General features: G+C 47.7%; 1 protein-coding gene across 4 annotated transcripts in view; it reads right to left on the reverse strand.

Moving 5' to 3' along the window:
* Nucleotides 1–244: 244 nt before the first annotated feature.
* The window catches only part of PER1 (period circadian regulator 1), a 35819-nt gene continuing 16181 nt past the window's right edge, over nt 245–19882 (reverse strand). For 2 of the 4 annotated variants that reach the window (XM_085638498.1, XM_085638499.1), the window contains exons 8-23: nt 16027–16169; nt 15242–15320; nt 14254–14360; nt 13980–14133; nt 12872–12980; nt 12585–12716; nt 12338–12446; nt 11746–11902; nt 11437–11564; nt 10271–10471; nt 6507–6755; nt 5539–6353; nt 5105–5285; nt 4116–4311; nt 3218–3368; nt 245–1495 (exon numbers count right to left, since the gene is read on the reverse strand). In XM_085638498.1, coding sequence (XP_085494624.1) covers nt 1265–1495; nt 3218–3368; nt 4116–4311; nt 5105–5285; nt 5539–6353; nt 6507–6755; nt 10271–10471; nt 11437–11564; nt 11746–11902; nt 12338–12446; nt 12585–12716; nt 12872–12980; nt 13980–14133; nt 14254–14360; nt 15242–15320; nt 16027–16169 — 3142 coding nt within the window. In that variant the 3' untranslated portion in view covers nt 245–1264. The remainder of the gene's footprint in view (nt 1496–3217; nt 3369–4115; nt 4312–5104; nt 5286–5538; nt 6354–6506; nt 6756–10270; nt 10472–11436; nt 11565–11745; nt 11903–12337; nt 12447–12584; nt 12717–12871; nt 12981–13979; nt 14134–14253; nt 14361–15241; nt 15321–16026; nt 16170–19882) is intronic. The other 2 variants (XM_085638500.1, XM_085638501.1) reach the window with 2 other exon arrangements.

A 19882-nucleotide genomic window follows, 5' to 3' on the forward strand; every position in this document is an offset into this window, starting at 1 on the left:
CCCAATGGTCACAGTATCAAAGGCCCTAAAATATTGCAATGATTGCTACCATGAGGATTACCCTATGCTCCTGTAGTCACTCCTCCAGTCCCACTCACACACTGCTTCAGTGACAGCTCCTGGGGACTCTAGTATGCCAACACTGGCACAGACCTCAGACGGAAGAGAACAAATTAAAATCCTGGATTAGGACAACAGTTTTTTAAGAGTTAGGCAAAAGAGCCTTAGTAAATGACAGAACAGCCACTGAAAAATTGGTTTTTAATAAATACATTAAAACATTAACAAAAATCGTAAAAAAATTCCTCTTGTGGTGCTGGAGATGTCCTCTCTATCTCTGACCGTTGGCGCACCAGGTGCCGGGTGTGCAGCTGTCTTTTTGTTTCATCTGAAGGCAGCTTTTGTTCGATCCTCCACACACTTGGCGCACATCTGGGTGTCAACCATCTCTGGGCCCATTTTTAAATACCCCCCCCCCCCCCAATCATGGACAAGCGGATCCCTTCATCATAAAAATAGATCTGTATACCACATATTCACAAATATTTACACACACCAGCCATCTACATACTCGCACACGCGTGCATGCACATGTGGACAGCATCTACACGACACTGCAACATGCCTTCTACTGACCTCAGGCCAGTTAAAGGGAAAATGTATTAATCCCTTGAGAGAAATGTTGAGGTTCAAGTAAGGAATCAGCGAAAGGCAGACCACGCTTCAGTTCATTCGACTACAATCAATCGTCCTCCTGCCATCTGAATGCCCATTAGAGACACCTGCATTTCTGAGGCAATCGGGGCTGCTTCTCCCTGGTTGACAATGTCAAACACAGTGTGAGGAGGGAAGAAGCACTTGTCCTTCTCCTATTCATGAAATGCTCACCAGAAAGGCTACTGGTTCTGGACTCAAGCACTGGCGTCTCCTCGAATAACCCTGAGATGTCCACGAGAATCCCTCCCGCCTAAGGTTCTCCATTTGTCGTCCCATTAGTAAATGTGTCCCAACTTCGGTACATGGAACGATGGTCTGGGACGACGCATCGGTATCCAACACAGCGTGTGTGTGATCGTCCGAGTGGGCAAGCTCCCTCAGGGGACAGAACCCCTTGTTGCATTCACTGTTCTGCCCGTGTTAGACAAGGTTGTCCTATTTGTCTCAGTTGTCCCATTCATAGTTCCCACACTCCGAGGAACCAACGAAGGCAGTCTCTGCTTCTAGTATGACGTTTTGATGCTCCAGCAACTAGAAGTTTACGTGCTCAGGAGTTACCCGGCTGGTGCTGGTGCTGCTGTTGAACCTGCGGCTGCTGCGCCTGACCCTCATTACTCTTCTGACCAGCCTCTTCTTCCTCCATAGGAACCTCTGAGGTGGGTGGAAACGTGGAGCTTTGGGAACCTCCACAGCCTCCTTCCTCCATGGCCTCCAGCATCATCGTCATGTCGATGTCAATGTCATAGTCACAAGTGCCGCTGTCACAATCACCACAGGCCTGAAACGGGGAGAGAGAAGGCAGATGGACAGTCATTACCACTTTTCAAGACCAAGGACTACACTGAGGACAGGCATGCCAACCAAACAACTGAAAGGGCAACTGGTCTGTTAGCCCCAGTTGTTTTCTGTAGTCGTGATGACCGATTTGCACTGTCTTTGCAACAAGCAAAATTGTTAACATAAGCCTTCCTATCTTCAGAAACAACGCAACATGAGAAAGGGTCATTACGCCACAATCATTACAAGCAACAGATGGGCCTCCCGCGCTATCGTGATTATGAATATTACTGAGGGTTATTTCTGGCTTATCAGTAATAATGAAGGAGACATTACCCATTTAAGACAGGAAGCGCTAATGGGAGAGGATTTTGAGTCTACCATTGGCAGTGCCTCAAAGGGCAGATTACACATTATCAGTACTATAGGGAACAACATCTGCAACAGGTTTTACACGAAACATGAGTGATACACAATTAAAAAGAAGGCAATGTGAGTACTAATACCTAGCTCTCGCATTACAAAGCCTATTTCCAGGACAGCAGTACATTAGGGCGAACTCTCCCCTCCGCCCCTGCAGGCACCTTTGAAACCATCTAGTGGGCCTCGATGGGATTGAACACCTGATTGATAGACTAGCTGCTCATTTGGGGGGCTGGTTTGTTGGGGCCGGAGTGATGCTGCTCACCAGATGGTACATTTCTGCTGCCCAACCAGGATTGCGGCCCTCCACTGTGTCCTAGCAGAGGCTTCTCAGAAGGGGGGCATGGCCAAGCAGGAGAAACCGCAAGAAGTACCTGCATTTATGACCAAATGTGCCGGAGCTGCACGACTTATCTCAACAGTCCATTTTACAAAGCTCGGGCAGGGGATGAAAGACTGAAGACCACGAGAGACTGAGCGCTGGAGAGACTGGCCAGAGAGGTTACCGACTGGGGTTAGAGAGAACCCGAGACACTTTTAATGTAAGACTGAGAGTGATCAGCACCAGCCCTGGTGCTTCCCATGTATGATAGTATACTCTGAGGGAGTAAAGCCCTTAGTAGTTAGTAGTGCCAGTGCAGGGCAGCAGTGTCACTTATCTCCATAACTCATCTCTGCGGGCAAAACAGATATGAGGCAAAAGTATCACCCACTCATCACTTCAAAATAGGACAGTTTTGCATCAAAGCCCCCTTACATTTTACTTCAGACGAGAACAGTTGAAATGCCCATCTCTCTCATTTGCCCCCAATAGGTACGTTGGCTCTTTATCGCAGGGAAGCCTTTCTGCTGCCTCACTCATCATTCTGGCGCAAGAGAGCCATGCATTCAAAGCTCCCTTGCTCCTTACTCCAGAGCAAGACGCCACTACTCACAGCACCATGACTATTCATTCTGGGGTAGGATAACCCTGCTTCATCCCCCCCCCCCCCCGGCCCACTCTTAGCTCCAGGGTGCTAGTACCCCGCCTCAGTACTCCCTCACTCTAATCACTCCAAAGCAGAAAAGCTCTGCCTCTCAACTTACTCTTTTTGCACTGGAATGGAAAATCCCTAAACCATAACTCTCTTTCTTTTGGGAAATGCCAGCCCAACCTCCCAGTTCCAGCACATTTCCCTAAGATTACACACGCCCATCACTCTTTACTGTGGCAGTGGGATCCCTGAAGGCACAGCCCTCCCACTCTTTTCTGTGGTGTAGACACAGGCTCCTTTCCCCTGAATCAGAAGCTGGCACTCACCGTGATGTCAATGGCCTTGGGTAGGGTCCCCTTCTTCATCCAGGGGTGCACCTCTGCCAGCTCTCTCTTCTGATCCTCGGTAAACCTGGGTTGATACCTGTGCATCTGCTTCAGCTTCTCTCGGTCTTCCTGGAGCACCTTGTCCATGTCCCTGAGTTCAAAGAAGAAGAATTTAAACTACATTCCTTGTACAACTCATATCCTGAACCCAGAAGAACATCCAAAATTGTAATCTTTATCCGCAACCGTTAACTATATAGAAGGCAAGAGACACCAGCTAAGGACATCCCCATGAGGCAAAATCATTGATGCCAATCAAAAGCACTGAATCCCCTGGCTCTGCCTGGTTACTATCATCCTTCACTGATTCCCACCACTCATGATAGTTTCCTCACACTACTCCCCCACCTCCCCCATGAAAGTTGTCACTGGCTCTCGTCACTCACAATTTTTTTAAAGCGCTCTCAAGAACAACTCTGGTGGAGAGTTCATCATTCAAACCTTCCTAAAAATATGAACGCTAGACCAAAACTCTGAGAATTTCATCACAAATTCTAATTCTCAGCTTTCCAGCTTTTCTATCACTCCCTTCCGTTTCCCAAGTTCCTCCCTCCATCTTTGCTTGGAAATGTGCTTGTAGTATCATGTGTCCCCCATTCCTGTATGCACAAGCCGGTGTCTGGAATGCTGAGAGTCAATGGTGCAACATAATGCTGGCGTGTGGTTTGCAGTGGTAGCAAAGAGATGCAGACGGAAGTAGGACGGAACCCTGACAGGATCCATCTGCTGTTGCTGTAACCGAAGACCCTAACATGAAATAAAGAACTTGCCTCCAAGTGGCTCCAAACTCTTGTATGAGAACCCTGCCCTCCAATGAAAGCCGACTTCAGGTACTCACCTGGTGGGGATCTGGTAGGACATCATGACTTTCTCATCGGCATTGGCCATCAGCAGCCAGATGGGATCCTGCATGACGTACTTGATGAGCATCCTCTCGTCCTCCTTCATTGCGCCCGCCTGTTTCTTGGCACTGTGGTCGTTCTCTGATGAGTCGATGCTTCCGAAGTATTTGCTGGTGTTACTGCTGCTGCTTCCTAAAGGGGGAAAAGTGGAAGGAGCAAAAGTGTTATCAGAGGGTGAAGATAGGTATTTTCACAGAGACCAATAAACACTTAGCTTTGAACCAATCTGAACTGGCACAGATGAGGACATTTGTGGTGCCGAGATAGAATGGTTTTAACACTAGTAATCACTAGTTCATCACTGGTAATGCCATTTATTGTTGGCTGGTTTATGTAATTTCCTGTTTCTGGTCCACTGCTGGCTCCGTTCCAGCCTGCGTTGATTTCTTTCTAAGTTCCTTGATTGTGGACTGTTAAAAAGGGCTATTCCCAACAGGAACATATCATAATACGTATGATTTAATTTGCTATACCTAATGTTTCCTAATACAGTCAATCAAATTAAAGGGAATTTAACTTGTGACTGATTTTACAAATTGGTAGCAGGGGGTACTTTGATGTGTAGTACTTCTTCACATGAGCCAATCAGTTTGCACTATTTCAAGAGCAGCACTTCTTAATCGGAGCCAGTCTGTTTGTTCAAATTCATTGGCGACAACTCAGAAAACGGGCAAATCATAAATTCTGTTCTCAATGTCCACATCTCCCGTTCCCCTACTGGGCATATCAATTCTGGGTGCTTCTGTTTCAGAGACGTCAAATTCTTTGAGCTCTTTTCCAAAAAATGTGTTATGTGATGTGTATTTGTAGAGCGCACCATCACTCACAAGGGTATGACGGTGCTTCAGTATGAACTATAACACCTGTTTGTGATATGGCAGCTGGAAACAGGAGGTAATTTTTTTATGCCCGTCGTTCAACTTACTAGTGCCACATGCGGAAGTGCTGCCCCCATTGGAACCAGATCCGAGGGACCCGGAAGCGGCTGAACCACTGCCGGATGCGGCAGATCCAGTCCCGGAACGAGAGTCTTCCTGGAGCAAGAGGTCAAGGAGGTCGCTGGAGCTGGAAAGTGCATCATTGTTGGAGGATTCCTGGGCCTCTGCCTACATGGGTACATAAAAAATGCCATGTTACATCACAGGATTCCAAAAGACCATGAACAAAAGTAAAACGCGGGAAAAGATGAGGCAGACAAGTGGACACCCAAAAAATGGAATAAAGAGGAAAAAAAATGCAACAGTTGACTGTAAAGGAAAAAAGGAGGGAATGCTTGGAGACCGGGCAATACAAAAGTGGGTTAAGGCGCTGAGACAGACTGCAGAGTGGACGCGTATTGATAAAGGAAAGAGTTCTCACCATGCAGGCCTCTGTCTGGTTGACTTCATTTCCTGTCCCCGGTCCAGTGCAGGCGCCATTCCAGTCAGTGTTGCTCCCTGTTCCACCTCCTTGATTACTGGCACCGCCACCTTCTAGCCGATCAGAAGACTTGGGCGTCTCCTCCATCTGCAGCAGGTTGAGCTGCAGCGGGGAACTGCAGCGTGACTCGAAGAGTGGGGACTCAGATCCATCGGGCTGGCTCATAGAGTGTGGTGTGGAAGAGCGGGATGCCGGGTTCCCTGCCTCTGGGGGAGCCGACATTGGACCACTCTGTGGCTGTACTGGAGGTGGCGGTGGCTGTGTGAAAGGAAACATTGGGCCCCCAAAGGAGCTCTGGCTAGAAAAGAATGGCTGAGGCATGGTGCTGTTCATCTGTGGAAACATGTAGTTGGGCAGCACCAAGGCCACCATGGGCGTTACCATTGGTGCAGGATACTGTGGTGGTGCTAATGGGTAGCGCATGCCAGCGGAGTTCTGGGTGCCACCAAATGTCCCCTGGTTGGGCTCGGAAACAGGGGGCATAGAGGTTCGAGTAGGGAACACAGGGATGGAGTAGCCAGGCATTACGGTAGGATAAGGCATGTTAGGCAGGCTAGCCTGCGATGTTCCAGAGGGGGGCCAGGATGAGCTGGCCAATCCTGCTGTTTGATTCTGAGAGTTGTTGGGTAGAGACGCTGTACTGTCAGATTGCTTCTGGTGCTTGATCCGCTTTGGTTTCGACTTTCCACTCTTTCCTCGACGACTGCTGCCTGGGCCTCCATTTCCGTTAGAATTGTGACGGGAGCCTCTGTGTCCTGGAGAAGGGAAATGTGAAAGGAATTAAAACAGTTGAGTTACCACAATTCTTGATAACCACTACAGAAAAGTCACTGTTGTCTATCCTTTCTAGGATTAATTGGGCATACTTCACTTGCCATCCCAAACCTCCAATGTCCCACTGCCCTCACCTTTGTCGGCATGCTGTCCAGAGTGTCGTTGCTCCTGGCGGCCCAGTCCGGTTGGTGGATCGAAAACACGCAACTGACTGAGGTCCTTGAAGCGGGTCAGGAATGCCTGCTCCTCCTTTTGTGTGTGAATGGACAGCACCTCCTTGGTCAGCCCAACCTTGCGGTATTGGTCTTTGTCCTGGGCTACACTGGGGGTGGGCGGTGCAGGGGGAACTGGGGTGCTGGGTGTCTCCTCCATCATGACGATATCTAGAAGGACAGTAAGTGAAACAAGAGAAGTATGAGAACCAGAGGGCACGGGTGAAGGTGAAACACTGGCAACAGAATACAAGACTTTAGGGCTAAAGGTAAACAGAAAGACAATAGAGAAATGTTCATCTTGTCCCAGTGCACTGAGCGGTCCAATCCACGTTACAGGAACCATCCAACCAACAGGAATCATGGAAACCAAGCCTCCGTGGGCATGGGAGTCTGTCTCAGTCTGATGGGAGCTGCATGGTAGCCAATAAAATAGAAGAAGACTGGTGCCCCACCTAAAACCACTCTGGGGAATCAGATATGTACAATTGTTTGAGGGGCATGTGTGTAATTTGTTTTTTATGTGTGGATGGTGCACCTGTGTAATGTGTCTTTCTATAAGTATCATTACATTAAACACTGTGAGCAAAGAGTCTAGTGTCTGTAGTATTCATCAAAGGGCAATCTAAACATACATTCAGATGATAATGTCACTTGCTTCAAAGAGATTTAAGGCATAGAAGAAAATAACTTCTTTCATGAACACAGGGTAAATCTTTCAGAGATTAAAGGGTGCTTTAAAACATTTTCTGCCTTATCTCCTATTTCTGTAGCAGTTTTCTTTTCAGGCTTTCAGGTGACTAGTCACCCAGACCAAGGACAGAAATCATGACCTGACTACGAGCCAAAAGCAGATTTTGAAACTGGGAGGGATAGAAAAAGGAATACTCTTACGAGCATGATTAGGAATAATTATCCAAGGAGAGTGGAGGCAGAATAGGACAATATCCCTTTGGGAAGGACATGAAAAAACACAACACTCTTCTCCGGACTCCTCATATGTTTCTTGCCAGAAAGAGAAAAGCACCATTTGCCGGCTGTCCCTGAAGAACAAGCCTGAAGTGCGTTCTTCATCCCACCAAATGATAACGGAGGGAAAAGCGAGAGGCCTTTCAAATGAAGAAACTATGACACTTCTTCTGGAGCAGGGTTAACCCGAAGATCTCCTGGAGGAGCAGAAATGGTATATTTACTACGATGTGTTAGGTTCACAATTTCATCGGTGGTTCAATGGCTCAGAACATTCTTGAGCTCTGTTAGTGGCACAAAACCACTTTCTAAAACAACGTAATTCCAACAGCTGCAAATAATTTTGGCTTTTTTCCAGAAACTTCGGTCTCTTTCATGATTTATTTTGCCCTTGCTTTTAATTTTAGGGACATGTGTTAGCTGTATACATTTGCTGTCAACAGTCTTCCTAAATGGATGTCTTGGTACACACTGTGCATGTTTAAGCGTGTATTGAACTGTGTGTGTGTGTGTGTGTTTGTGTCCTGGGCTCTGCTCTTTTCTTCCAGCTCCTTGAACCACATCCACCACATGTTATGAAGAAACTGTACTGGCAGCTCCCAAATGACAAGACAAGCCCCCAGCAACCACCAAGACCACACTCCCACTCCCAGCACAGGCCCATATTACCATCATGCAAAATCTTCTAACTCCCCACAGAGACAGGGCAGAAAAGAATAAGTGAAGAAGTGGGAGACAGATAAAGCAGGAGAGAGAAATGGGAGGAGGACGGTCCGGAAGAAGTGGAGAAGAAGAAGTGAGGAGAAAGCGGAAAGGAAAGCGGAGCTACTGGGAGGAGTAGAGAGACACAGTTAGACATGGACTTAGAGAACAGAAAAGGTAAAAAAGTGGGATGAAGGATTATGAGAGCAAACAGAAGGGTGGAATGCAAAAGAGGAAGGCATGGGAGCAAAAAGCTATGGAGAGATAATAAAAAGGAGAACTAGGCGCCAGCTTGTCCCATGGAAGACACTGCACATTCATTGCCACTGGCAAAGCAAAGAACAAGTATCATCCTTGTGACGGGTGGCACTTTTGGAATGGAGAGGATGGGGGTTCAGAGAAAGAGGTGGCCTCAGAGAACAAATGGGGGTGCAAGGTACCATTACCACCCGAGTCCCTCCCTCCCCTTTTTGTGTGTGTCCTCTAGTTCACACCAGAAAACCACACTATACCATGGGTCGGACCTGACACCAAGGGGTGAACGAAAGCCTGCGAGTAGGCCAATGAGCAAAGGGCAGGACCTTCCACACATTCTCAAACCGTGGACGCGACCGGTGCCTGCAAAAACAAAACACTGCTCTTCAGACAGGGGGAAATGGAGAGAGACCGAAGCAGCAAGGAGCACTGCCCAGCCAGGACATTGTCTGGTGCTGATACGCTAATCTTCGGAGTCACCTGTAGGAATATCCAAGCAAGGGCCAGAACAGGGACTGCAAAATCACAGCATCAGTCCAAGAAACCATGACCACTTACTGAAAACAAAATACGCTTCCACACATTCACACATGTACAGCACACAAACAGAGGCACTTGCATGTAAGGCCCTTGAGGACTTCCTCGCCAGCTGGGCACCAAGTTCAACTCTTTTTGTGAAGATATACAGGGCAATATGTGGGTCTAGCACCCTGAACTTCTGACATCCAGAATCTACCAGCTAGGCATCAGCAGCATAAGGTGCCGGATCCATATACTGGCCTTGGTGGACAGAATTTGAATTGGGGACCCATATCTATAAAGTTTGTGCCTCTTCTGGCCTAATGGGCAAGAGCCTCTGAAAAAGTACTTGGGGAGGACGGATATTCAGAATGCCATTGTGTTCCAAAGCAATAAACATGGACAAAAATGGTCTGAAATATTGACGTCTTCATCGTAGAAGGGCTCTTCGTAAATGAAATGGGTTAAAACTGCATCTGAAGAAGATGTGAAACTTCAGAAAAGTTTAGCACCCTTTATCTACGCTTTTAAAAGGCAGGAACTGAAAAAAAGGCCTGTAGCCTAAAAATGGAGGCCTTATAAATCAAATCAGTTGAGGTGTAAAGATAGTCCTTAAAAGTATGGAAAAGCCAATCAATGAAGAGAACATTGAGACTTAAAATGTAGGGCAGATAAATCAGGGATTTGCCTGGCACCAATGGAAATATTTTGTATGGGGGGGTTACGATTTTAAGTAGAAGATGCAGAGCTTCTATGCCAACCTCAAAGCTAGTCTCTGCTCCAAAATGGAGGTGTGCCGAGATGCACAGAAGTCTTCAAAAGTGGCATCAGAAGAAGCACATTTAATGGGGACATCTGGAGGATGATGTCACAACAGATCAAGATAATATCATCAAACAAAACCACATTCTGGAATGCCTATTGTTGGAGACTGTTAGTGATGTAGTATTGGGGAATTAATTCTGTTTTTTTCTCCTCATTGGATTGCCAATTTGAATAATTGATCCGAGCGAAGCACCAGTCGTTAAACGCTAGAGACGTTCTTTAAAGCCGAGAGAAGTTCAGCAGTCTCCATGTGCTTCCGTCGAACCCACTTTCCGCAATCGAAGGGAGATCCGTGCCCGCGCACACATTCTTTCGTCCAAAGAGGACCTGGTTTCTTCGCCCTCTCCATCATGTCTTCTACCCGCTCCTCCCCAATTTCCCACCCCAGTAAACAAGGCCAAAGGAGAAGGAAGTACCCGATTCGGGGGGCTTCTTGTCTCCCACGTGGACGATGGTACTGCTGAAGCTACACTGACTGGTGATGGAGACCACACTCTCGGCTTTACTGGGCAGGGCCAGCGGTGTGAGCGGAGCTCCCACCACTGCCGCGCCTGACGTCTTGGGCTCCTGTCGTTTGGAAGGGCTATCCGTGGTGGCCAATACCTCCTTGGCAGAATCTGTTCAGAGAGACAAATACCAGTTAGTGCAGAGCGGGTGGAGGGGTGGATGGATATGTTCAAAGATGTTCTCCTGCTCAACCTGGTTCCGCGGACTTCTTTCTCCAACCCACCCCTCCCTGGCCCGACGTCTACACACACTGGGTTGATAGTGGTTACGCAACCGTGTGCTGCACCCTTCAGTTCTTCCCAAGTATCGCTTCATAGTCCTCAAAACGTGGTGGTGATAAGATCAGGTGCATTGGAATAGGGATGGGATCCTCAAATTGTACCAAGAGACAAGAGTGACTCTGGGAGAAAACAATAACCCCAAGGCTGAGAGCATAGGGCCTGGCCTTGAACCTCAATCAGGGCTGGTGGTCAATGGACCACAAAAAGAATTGAGGCACCAGAATAGTTTGCAGTGCAAAAAGCTGTTCAATAAACCACATAGGCTGCCAGGCGCTGAGATCCATGCTGCTTCATCAATGCAGGCTTGGTGGGATGCGGGGAAAGTGATAAAGGGAGAAGGCTGGGCCCGCCTTCTCTCCATTAGATAAGTGGATAATTTAGGATTTGGGGCGAGGCTGGGGGGCTGCTGGGAGATGGACCATATCTGAACAAAGAAAGAAGGCTGGTCGCAGGAACGAAGTCCAGCAAGTCATTACGATGGAGCAGGAATGGTCTGGTTGTGGGTCCCACGGGCATGGATGAAGGTGGCATTGGGCGAGCAGAACATAACCTTCCAAGAAGCATCTTTCTCCTGCCTCCCACCCCATACCACTACCCGTGACCCCATACCACAATGTGGGCTGTCTTAAGGCAGTGGTTGAATGTACACATGCATACCCAGAACAATCACCGCTAAGCGAATTGCAAAAGAAGCGCAGATCCATTTACTATCCATTCATTCATAAACAATGGAACGAAGATGTATGTAAATGGGCGAGGGGTGGGGGGGGAGAGGTGCATCTGCAGCGGGTTACCTTTCTTGACACCAGCAGCCTTCCTGCCTGCCTTCTGCTTGTCATCATCTGAGGCAGAGGATGTAGTGTAGGAAGACGAGCCACACTTCCTCTTCACTGTACAAGGGATGTTGCAGCTCTCTAGGTATCTGTAATAAGAAGGAGGGTAATAAAGAGGGGTGATGGTAAGACAGCAGGTCAAGATCAAATATAACAGCTCTTATGAGCTCCTGTGAAAGAAAACCTCTACCGGAGATACCGTAACAAACTGCACCACGCAATACCCTAATCTACCCACACACTGCACGTAAAGGCTACTCAGCAACTCACCGAATGATGCTGTCCAAGCAGTTGATCTGCTGATAGGAATAGTTGGAAGGCTCTTTTCTTAGCGATTCCTCAGAGGTCACAGCTTTCCCTAGGCTTATGGCAGTCTCCTTCCGACCTGGAATCGAATATGACATGAAAGGCTTCGGTGGCGCCAACACTGTAACCACAAACAGGAGATTCCATTGTGTACATTCGCAAAAGTCAAATGCACATCTCAGGAGCAGTCGCTGGGCAGGTGGACTACTACAACTCTAGCACATGGGGGCCTAAAGTCAGGTCCGGGCTTGGACACCGACCTACAAGACCCAAAAGGGCAAACTGAGGGGTGGCAATGACCAGCTTCATACAGCCAAATGTTAACAATAGGTGTAAAATGAAAAAACGTCTCAAAATAAAAGAAACTTTGCTCAGAGATGCCACTTGCAAGCCCTTTGCTCAACTTTGCCTTGAACATGACTTGTTGAGTGAGGGTGCCCCCTCCCTTCCCACGGTACTGTAAAATGTTTCTCTGTCCCATTGACTGTTCAGCACTATAATATCCTTAGTTTAGGCTCAACCTTAATAAATGTAAGATTAAATTATAGAGCCTTACCTGGCACCTGCGGGATCTGGGGAGCCAAGTTCAGCCGGGAGTCAATAAAAATCTGTTGCCCCTGGTGTTTCACCATGTGCACGTCCTGGTAGAACTGCTGGAAGGCCATCTGTACAGAAGAGGGCAGAGCGAGGTTAGTATTCGTGAAGGGCACACTGTGACCCCCACGCAGAGAACTGAGCAAGGGGACATCAAGTTGAGAAATGGACAGGGGGCACAAAGATTTAGTGATTGGCTGCAGACTTACTGGTTTGAGGGCCTTCAGATCCTCCACGGGGAGCCCATTGCCATCGCTGGAGGAGGCGTTGCTGCGAAGATGCTCATGCGATGCGTTGCTGCCTCCACTGCCGTTGCCCATGGTGTTGGTGCTGTGCACAGGCTGAAAAGCGCAAGGGACAGGCTGTCAGTGCCAGAAGACAATCACAGGCCATACACCACATATCTGACATGCGAGAGTATTTTAGGAGTGATGGGTCGAACAGCTCTGAAAGACACCCAAGTCCACCTCCTCATGTTGCCCAGATCTGAACTCACCTGCAGCAGAATACGGTGAATTTGCTCCGAAAGCTCCTGTACATCGGAGTCCAGAGGCTTCATCTCGGACCCCTTGGGCGCGGTGAAGACATCTTCATTGAGGGGGCCTCTGTGAAGGGCATGGAAGGCAGTCAGTGTTTGAGTTATCTTTACTACAAAAGGCTCACCTCCATCATTGACGGGGTGATTTTAAGCATGGACAGTAGACGCTCAGTATGAAAAGGGAAGAACATCAGTGTAGACAGGCGACAACCCTCAGAAGAGAGTCTAGAGAGGTGATCCTCAGAAAGTGAGAAGGGAGACTCTAGAAGTTAAAGAGTGATCCTAAGAATGGAGAGTCATCAGCATGAATATAGGTGGGACCCTCAGAAGGGTGATGGCGACCTTCGCCATAAAGGGAGAGGAGCCTTAAAATGCAGAGTTGTGACATTTAGCTTGGAGAGAGGTGACCTTCAGAAGATACAGGGCAACCTTTAAATGGTAGAGGGGCAAGTTTCAAGTGGAAGACCGGCAACTTCCAAGCAAGAGAGGGGCAACGTTTAAGTGGGAGAGGAGCAACAAACAGGCTGGAAGAAGGGCAACCTACAGCAGAGAGAAGGCAAACCCACAGTCAGGAGGAGGTCAACCCACTGACAAGGGAGAAGCAACCCACAGTAGCGCTGCAACCCACAGACTAAAGTGGCAACCCATAGAAAACAGGATACCCACATTAAAGAGAGGGGGAACCCACGGCCGGGATAAGGGCCATATCCAGGGCCATATCCAGCATGAAGAGGGGAGACCATCACCTAACAGGGGCAGGAAGAACAACCTTCATAAGAAGGGAATGACCCTAAACAGAAAGGGATTGTCATTCACATACAGAAATGATGAACCTTCAGTAGGGAGAGGTAAATCAACACTGCGGGCCACCTAAAACACGTGGGAACTTTATTTTTACATGAGATGGCAACATCTAAAAGAGAGAAGGCCGTCTCAGGTGATGTTGCTTCACATCTGAAGATACTGTCCCAGTTTTGTGACCATGTCATAAACGTTTTCCTGCCCCCTTCCACTTCCTGTCCCATCCCGTAACTTCCAAAAAAAGAACGATTATAGGATTACTCACGTGCGCACTTTATGGCGACCCAGGATGAAGGACACCTTGCGGCTCCATGGGTTGACGAAACTGGACCAGCTGGTGTCAATAGTGACGTATTCGCCATTGCGGGCACAGAAGCGGATAGGCGAGTGATCAAAGGGCTGACCTGCATACTGCAAGACTGCACATGGAGAAAAAGGTAACAGGTCAGAGAACTGAAAAAGAGTCCCTTCCTTCCATTCCTTTGAAACACTCCACCTTTACTCAAATTGCCTCACCCCAACATGTGAACCAGACTTACTTTTCTTGTGAATGGCCAACATGAGCGGTCGGTCTTCTGGATGAACGAAGAAAAGTACGGGCATGCCGATGAGGTCCTGTGGGAGGTATCCAAGCAAAGGAACAGCCCTAGAGGACAACAGGACACCATGCGTGTGAGAAACGACAAAGCCAGCATAAACAGGTCACCCAGTATGTCCTTGCACCAGCCCCATTATCAACTCCTGCATAAGGCGCAAACCAGAGCACAAAGTGCACTGGAAATGCAGAGCGTGCCTGCAATGGCATAAAATGGCACACAGCACAGGAACCAAAAAGACGCCTCTATGTTTAGACACCCTGCCCCCACACCAAGATCACTCTATTGTTGTTTTTATCATTGCCTACTTACACCCAAGCTTCTCAAATATCACCAACAAAACTGCCTCATGTTCCCAGGGTTCCCACTATTCTCCCTAGACGGTACTTCTAATGAAAGGTTTCACTTCCTATATCCTCCCGAGACTACAAACACCCATCACCCCCTATAGACTGACACTCCCACCCATGGCTCTCCGTAGAATGCCCCTGTCAACACATAGGTGGGTGGCAACCACCCCTCGCCTTACAGGCTACACACTATAAGCAGAACCTGCTTACTGTCCCACCACAGACACAAGGGCAAGGCCCCAAACAATTCCACCGATACAGGAGGTTCTAATCACCCACCAGACGAAGATGGCATTTCTAGCAATGACCATCTCTTAAGCTCTGCACAACCAGGGAACATACTCCTCTTTTTCCTGCACTGTGAATCCTGATGGCACTCAGCGCTTGTCACACCAGGCTTGCCATACACACAATGAACTCATGTAGTATCCCAGCACTGCTCCAGCCACCCCTCCTCTGTATCCCATAGCACCAAAGCCACTTTGCATCACACTATGTGCAGTAAGTCTCACGGTGCATAGAGCGTTTGGGGTTGCACCTAGCTGAAACCACGTGCACAGCCCATAACTTATGAAACTCACCTCTCGTCCACCTCTTGGAACATGCAACTTGGGGTGTGTCTGGTGGTAAATATCCTTTTATCAGCTGGAATTCTGGGAGCTGCAAAGAAAGAGAACATGAGTTCCACTGTCATACATGGCACCCCTACATCCTTCATTAATTGTTGCTCTGGGTGGTACGAAAACAAGTCAGTGCTCTCTGCAAGGCAGACATCAAGACTATCACCTTACATTGCAGTGATAGGCCTGAAATTACACAAAATACTTTGCTGATACAGCAAGCCCATACATTATCTATCCCAGACCCTATCAGCTAAACCCCTGTGCCACAGAGCTAGCCCTCAGGTTAGATGGACTAACACTATCAGAGATTAGGCTAACCCAAAGGTAACTCAGATGTTACTAAGAGAAAGCACTGCTATTCGGACAGACAAAAAGTGCTAAGCAGTGAAATAGTAGATACTTTATTCAAGTAACAGATATCTATCACGACATAACTTATCAGTCTGGTAATAGATTTTACAGAATCAAACACAAGCATCAGATACATCTCAAAGCTACTCCTGTTTGTATCTAGCCTGATACACTCACTTCACAACCTATCATCTATTGCCCTATCCTTGAACCGTTCCTCAGTCCAACCAAATGCATAACGATCGAACACTTGGTTGGTCCTCGAACATCTATATTTAACCTCTCTCTGCCCACTTAGCCCCTCCCAGCTACTAGTCCTGTCCTGCCAACCCCTCAGAGGTGCCCGCTGCTGGGGCTATCTTCACATCATGTGCTAGTGCGCCTGCACTCACCTTCATAGCCAGAATGAACTCTCTCAGCGATGAGTAGGCAGCACGGCTGTCCCTCGGCATTGTCCGAGTCGCGCACCTTCGTGAGGTACGGTGTAAGGCGGAAGGGATAGTAGCGCAGTTCGTGCTCGCGTCCCCGACCTCCGCTGTGAAACAGACACCTGCAATAAGACCAGAGGCCACAGGAGACCAGGGCTGCCAGCAGGGGAGCAGTAGAACAGCAGAGGTGCTCAGACCATGGGAGGCACGGGACTGGTTCTCAAGTCATTGACCCGCCCGATGACAACCCCACAGAGGCCCCACCTGCCGCCCACACCCCGTCAATGACTACTGCTGCTACCAGAGCTGGTGGGAGAGACACCTGGTCAGAGGCGCCCACGCCCCCAGCCCTTGGAAGCTCACTTTGGTATGATACCTATGTACAAACTCAGACATTACAAACTGCAATACGATAAACATACCCCACACCCCACCGACACTCAGTGGGTCCTAGGCCTGAAGACTCCTCAGCACCAGACACAGGGCAGTGTCTGCTTCCAAGCATTGTGCAAAGCATTGTTTGACAATATGTGTGAACACTGATGCAGCCATTGGCAGCCGCTCAGGTGGTTGTTCACCGGCCCTGGCTCTGAAACCACCACTGGGGCAGGCCCGCTGTCTACAATAGTAGTGAATGTATTCAAAGTTCTTCCAAGGGAGAGGAAACTGCGTTATCCACAGTATTGCTCGACACTAGCATGTGCAGTATCCAGCCTTGGCTGCATCACAACCACGAATAATCTCATTGTCTGATTTTCCTCATCTCAGTCCCTACTGGGTGAGATGCCAATCTTGTCGAAAGAAATGATTTCCAACATAGCCACCACTAAAAAATACCACCAAGGTAGCTGACTTCCTATTCCTGCCATTACTATAAACAGAGGAAGTCGTCACATTAAACTTTTTGTAAAGTACCAAGCAAACATTAACATTCTAAGTTAACTTTTTGGGTTGTTTCTACTACATGGTTTCTGCCAAGACATAAGTGCTTCATTAAATGTTTATAATGAAACTACACTAAGCAGGTTTCAGAAGCATTGGCCCAGCTTATTCTCAGGAATATGGACTCGGAGAAGGGGACCTCAGTAATGGGAGAGCGTGTCCTTAAGACGAGAGATTTTTAGCGGATGTATCCTGCGATTCCCAGGGTGTGGCGGCAGCTTCTTCTTGTGCTAGGACTGCAGCGATAAGACACCGATGGACATCTCTTACATGGAGTCAGCTAGCAGCTTGGAGCCTGAGATGTTGCCATACATGAAAGTCTCTGTCCACTAGTGTATGTGACCCAATGAGGATTCTTGACTTCATCCAGGATGGGTTTACTTTTGACTAACAGTTTCAACACTGCTTAGTCAATGGGTCGCTATGTGAGCCTTTAGGAAACCAGAAGTAGAAAACTTGGCTCCATTTGCCTTCAGATTGTTAAGGGCTTAATTTCAGAGATGCCCAGTGATTTACTGCCCTGTGCCACCTTGGGATCTCCCTTTGGTGTTGAGAGCTTTGCAATTCAGGCTTTTGAACCACAAGGATTAGCAGATATCTGGTTTCTTTCCGATAAGATTCCTTTTCTGGCTACCACCTGTTCAGGTCGGTTTATTGTGGAATGAGGGGCGTTGCTTTGGTTTGACTCTTTTCTTAGTTTCTTTACAGACAAGGTTATCTTGAAACTGAAGCCTTCTTTAGTGACCAAAGTTCCATATGACTTCCATCTATCCCAAGATCTGGTTGTTTTATATTTGTCTCTTTGTTCTGGTTGAGTATTATCTCACCCAGTTGGAACTGGGATCAGGAAGATGGATAAGGAGGTAATTAATGCCTTGGTTAATTGCCGGTAATCTTCATTACTGCTAACTAGTTCAGGTGTTCCTTGTCACAGTCCTGCATGAATGGAGGTGGAGTGAACTTGAAAGGTTTGTTTTAGAATCAGAATTTTTGCTTGGTACTTTACAGGAAGCTTTGTATGACTATTTCCTCTGTTTATAGTACTGACAAATTGGTCGGCCATCTTGGTGGTATTTTTTTATTGGGAGCTATGGTAGAATCCTTTCCTAGCCACATAAATTGCAGCTCATCCAGTAAGAACTGAAATGAGAAAGACCTGAATTCGGAGTAAGGTGCATGTTCGAACTTGTGACATAAAAGGCTACAAGGAATTGTTTGGGGCCGATTCACAAAGAGATGTAGAAGTACTTTTTAAAGAGTACTTTTTTAGTACTTTTACAGGCCTTTGTGAGTCAGCCCCAAAACATCTAAAATGAGACTGAAGAAGGGAGATATGGGTGATAGCCATGTACAATAACTTGATACTATTGTGTATTAACCTCAATATTTGATTTATGTTGTGTGTTTAAACTTCCATCGTTTTAAGAGCAGCTGAGGCAGGCTCCCATACTGCTCTAAAGTAATTTATCAATCGATTCATCACATGTTGTCTTTTTTGAAGTGGTAATTGTTGTGTCTTTGTTTTAGTTCCACTGATATTTTTTTTAAATATTTTTATTTGTGTGTTTTGGGTTTCTACATTTGTAGACCTTGTTTTGATGGGATAATTAACACTGATCCTTTCATATTATCAGCTGTCTAGGGTAGAATTCAAGGCTGCTTCCCCAGGGCTGACAAACATCATTCAGATGTTTTCCTTTTTGTAGTGCTTACACTTGTGATTTGTGTGAACGCTTAGGGTCAAGCCTTCTGTTGCTCACGGAAACAGCCCTTGCATTCCTCATTAACAGATACAAAGATACAAAGGCAAGAAGGCAACAATTCGCCACGGCCAAGGGAGGAAGCATGGCCCATTCTTGCATATTCTACCCAATTTAAGCAAAACTTGGGAAGCACTGTCTATGTCTGAGAAGGCTAATCTCTTGTACAGCCCGGGGGCACTTCAGAGTCACAGGACGGCAAGGCACCCGCCGCGTCTGCGTCAGCAACACAGCTGGGTGACACAGGTCCCTGAATATAATCCGCCTCCTATATCCGGCATCGGGGGGGACCCTCCACCACCCTTTCTGCAATTCTGCACAAAGGGCTTGATCATACATGTGATGTGACGCATCCACTCCATGGATAAAGAGGACAATTATCCTGTCCCTTGCGCGCCAACGCTCTTGTCTTGTCCCCCACCTCCTAGCTCGAAAGCCTCCCAGTGAAGGCTAGGAGAGGAGGCAGGGTGGAAGCCCACATACGGCTTGCGCGTGGTTCATCTAAGAATAGGCATCTAAAAATGGGCATGTTTCCTTTCCAAGCAGCAGCTGCCCACGACTGGCAGCATGGCAAGCTTTGCTCTAGGCAGGGCACAAGGCGGAGACCGGAAATGTGGGGGGCATCTAATACCAGCCCTGCGATCAGCGGTTTCGCCGGCTAAAATCAGGGAGGTCTAACTGCATCATGCTCAGCTTTAGCCCAATATGTGAGATTTAGCGTTCCTTTTAGAAGAGAAAAGCCCTCTTCCTTCAGTGTCAGCTTTCACACTTTATTTAAAAGATGCTCCGGGCTCTGATATTAGACATCGTTGCAAAGTGGCACTGGGAGAGAGTTGTGGGCTCTGATACTAGACATCGTTGCAAAGTGGCACTGGGAGAGAGTTGTCCTCCAGCATAAGTAATCGCATAGGGGGCACAACCTGCACTTCCAAAATGCAGATGTGTCAAGTGTACATGGAGAAAGCTTTTTAGCATCATCACGCTGGACCAGTTACAACTCATCATAGGGACTGCACTGTGCTGAGTCACTATGACCTTCCAGCAAAGGGTCATATGGAAAGGAGCCATTGAACTGCTAGGGGTGCCCCTCTGCTCTGGCAGCTGTGACAAGCAGCCAG

This window comes from Triturus cristatus, chromosome 12 (assembly GCF_964204655.1).
Source record: "Triturus cristatus chromosome 12, aTriCri1.1, whole genome shotgun sequence".
Lineage (NCBI taxonomy): Eukaryota > Metazoa > Chordata > Amphibia > Caudata > Salamandridae > Triturus > Triturus cristatus.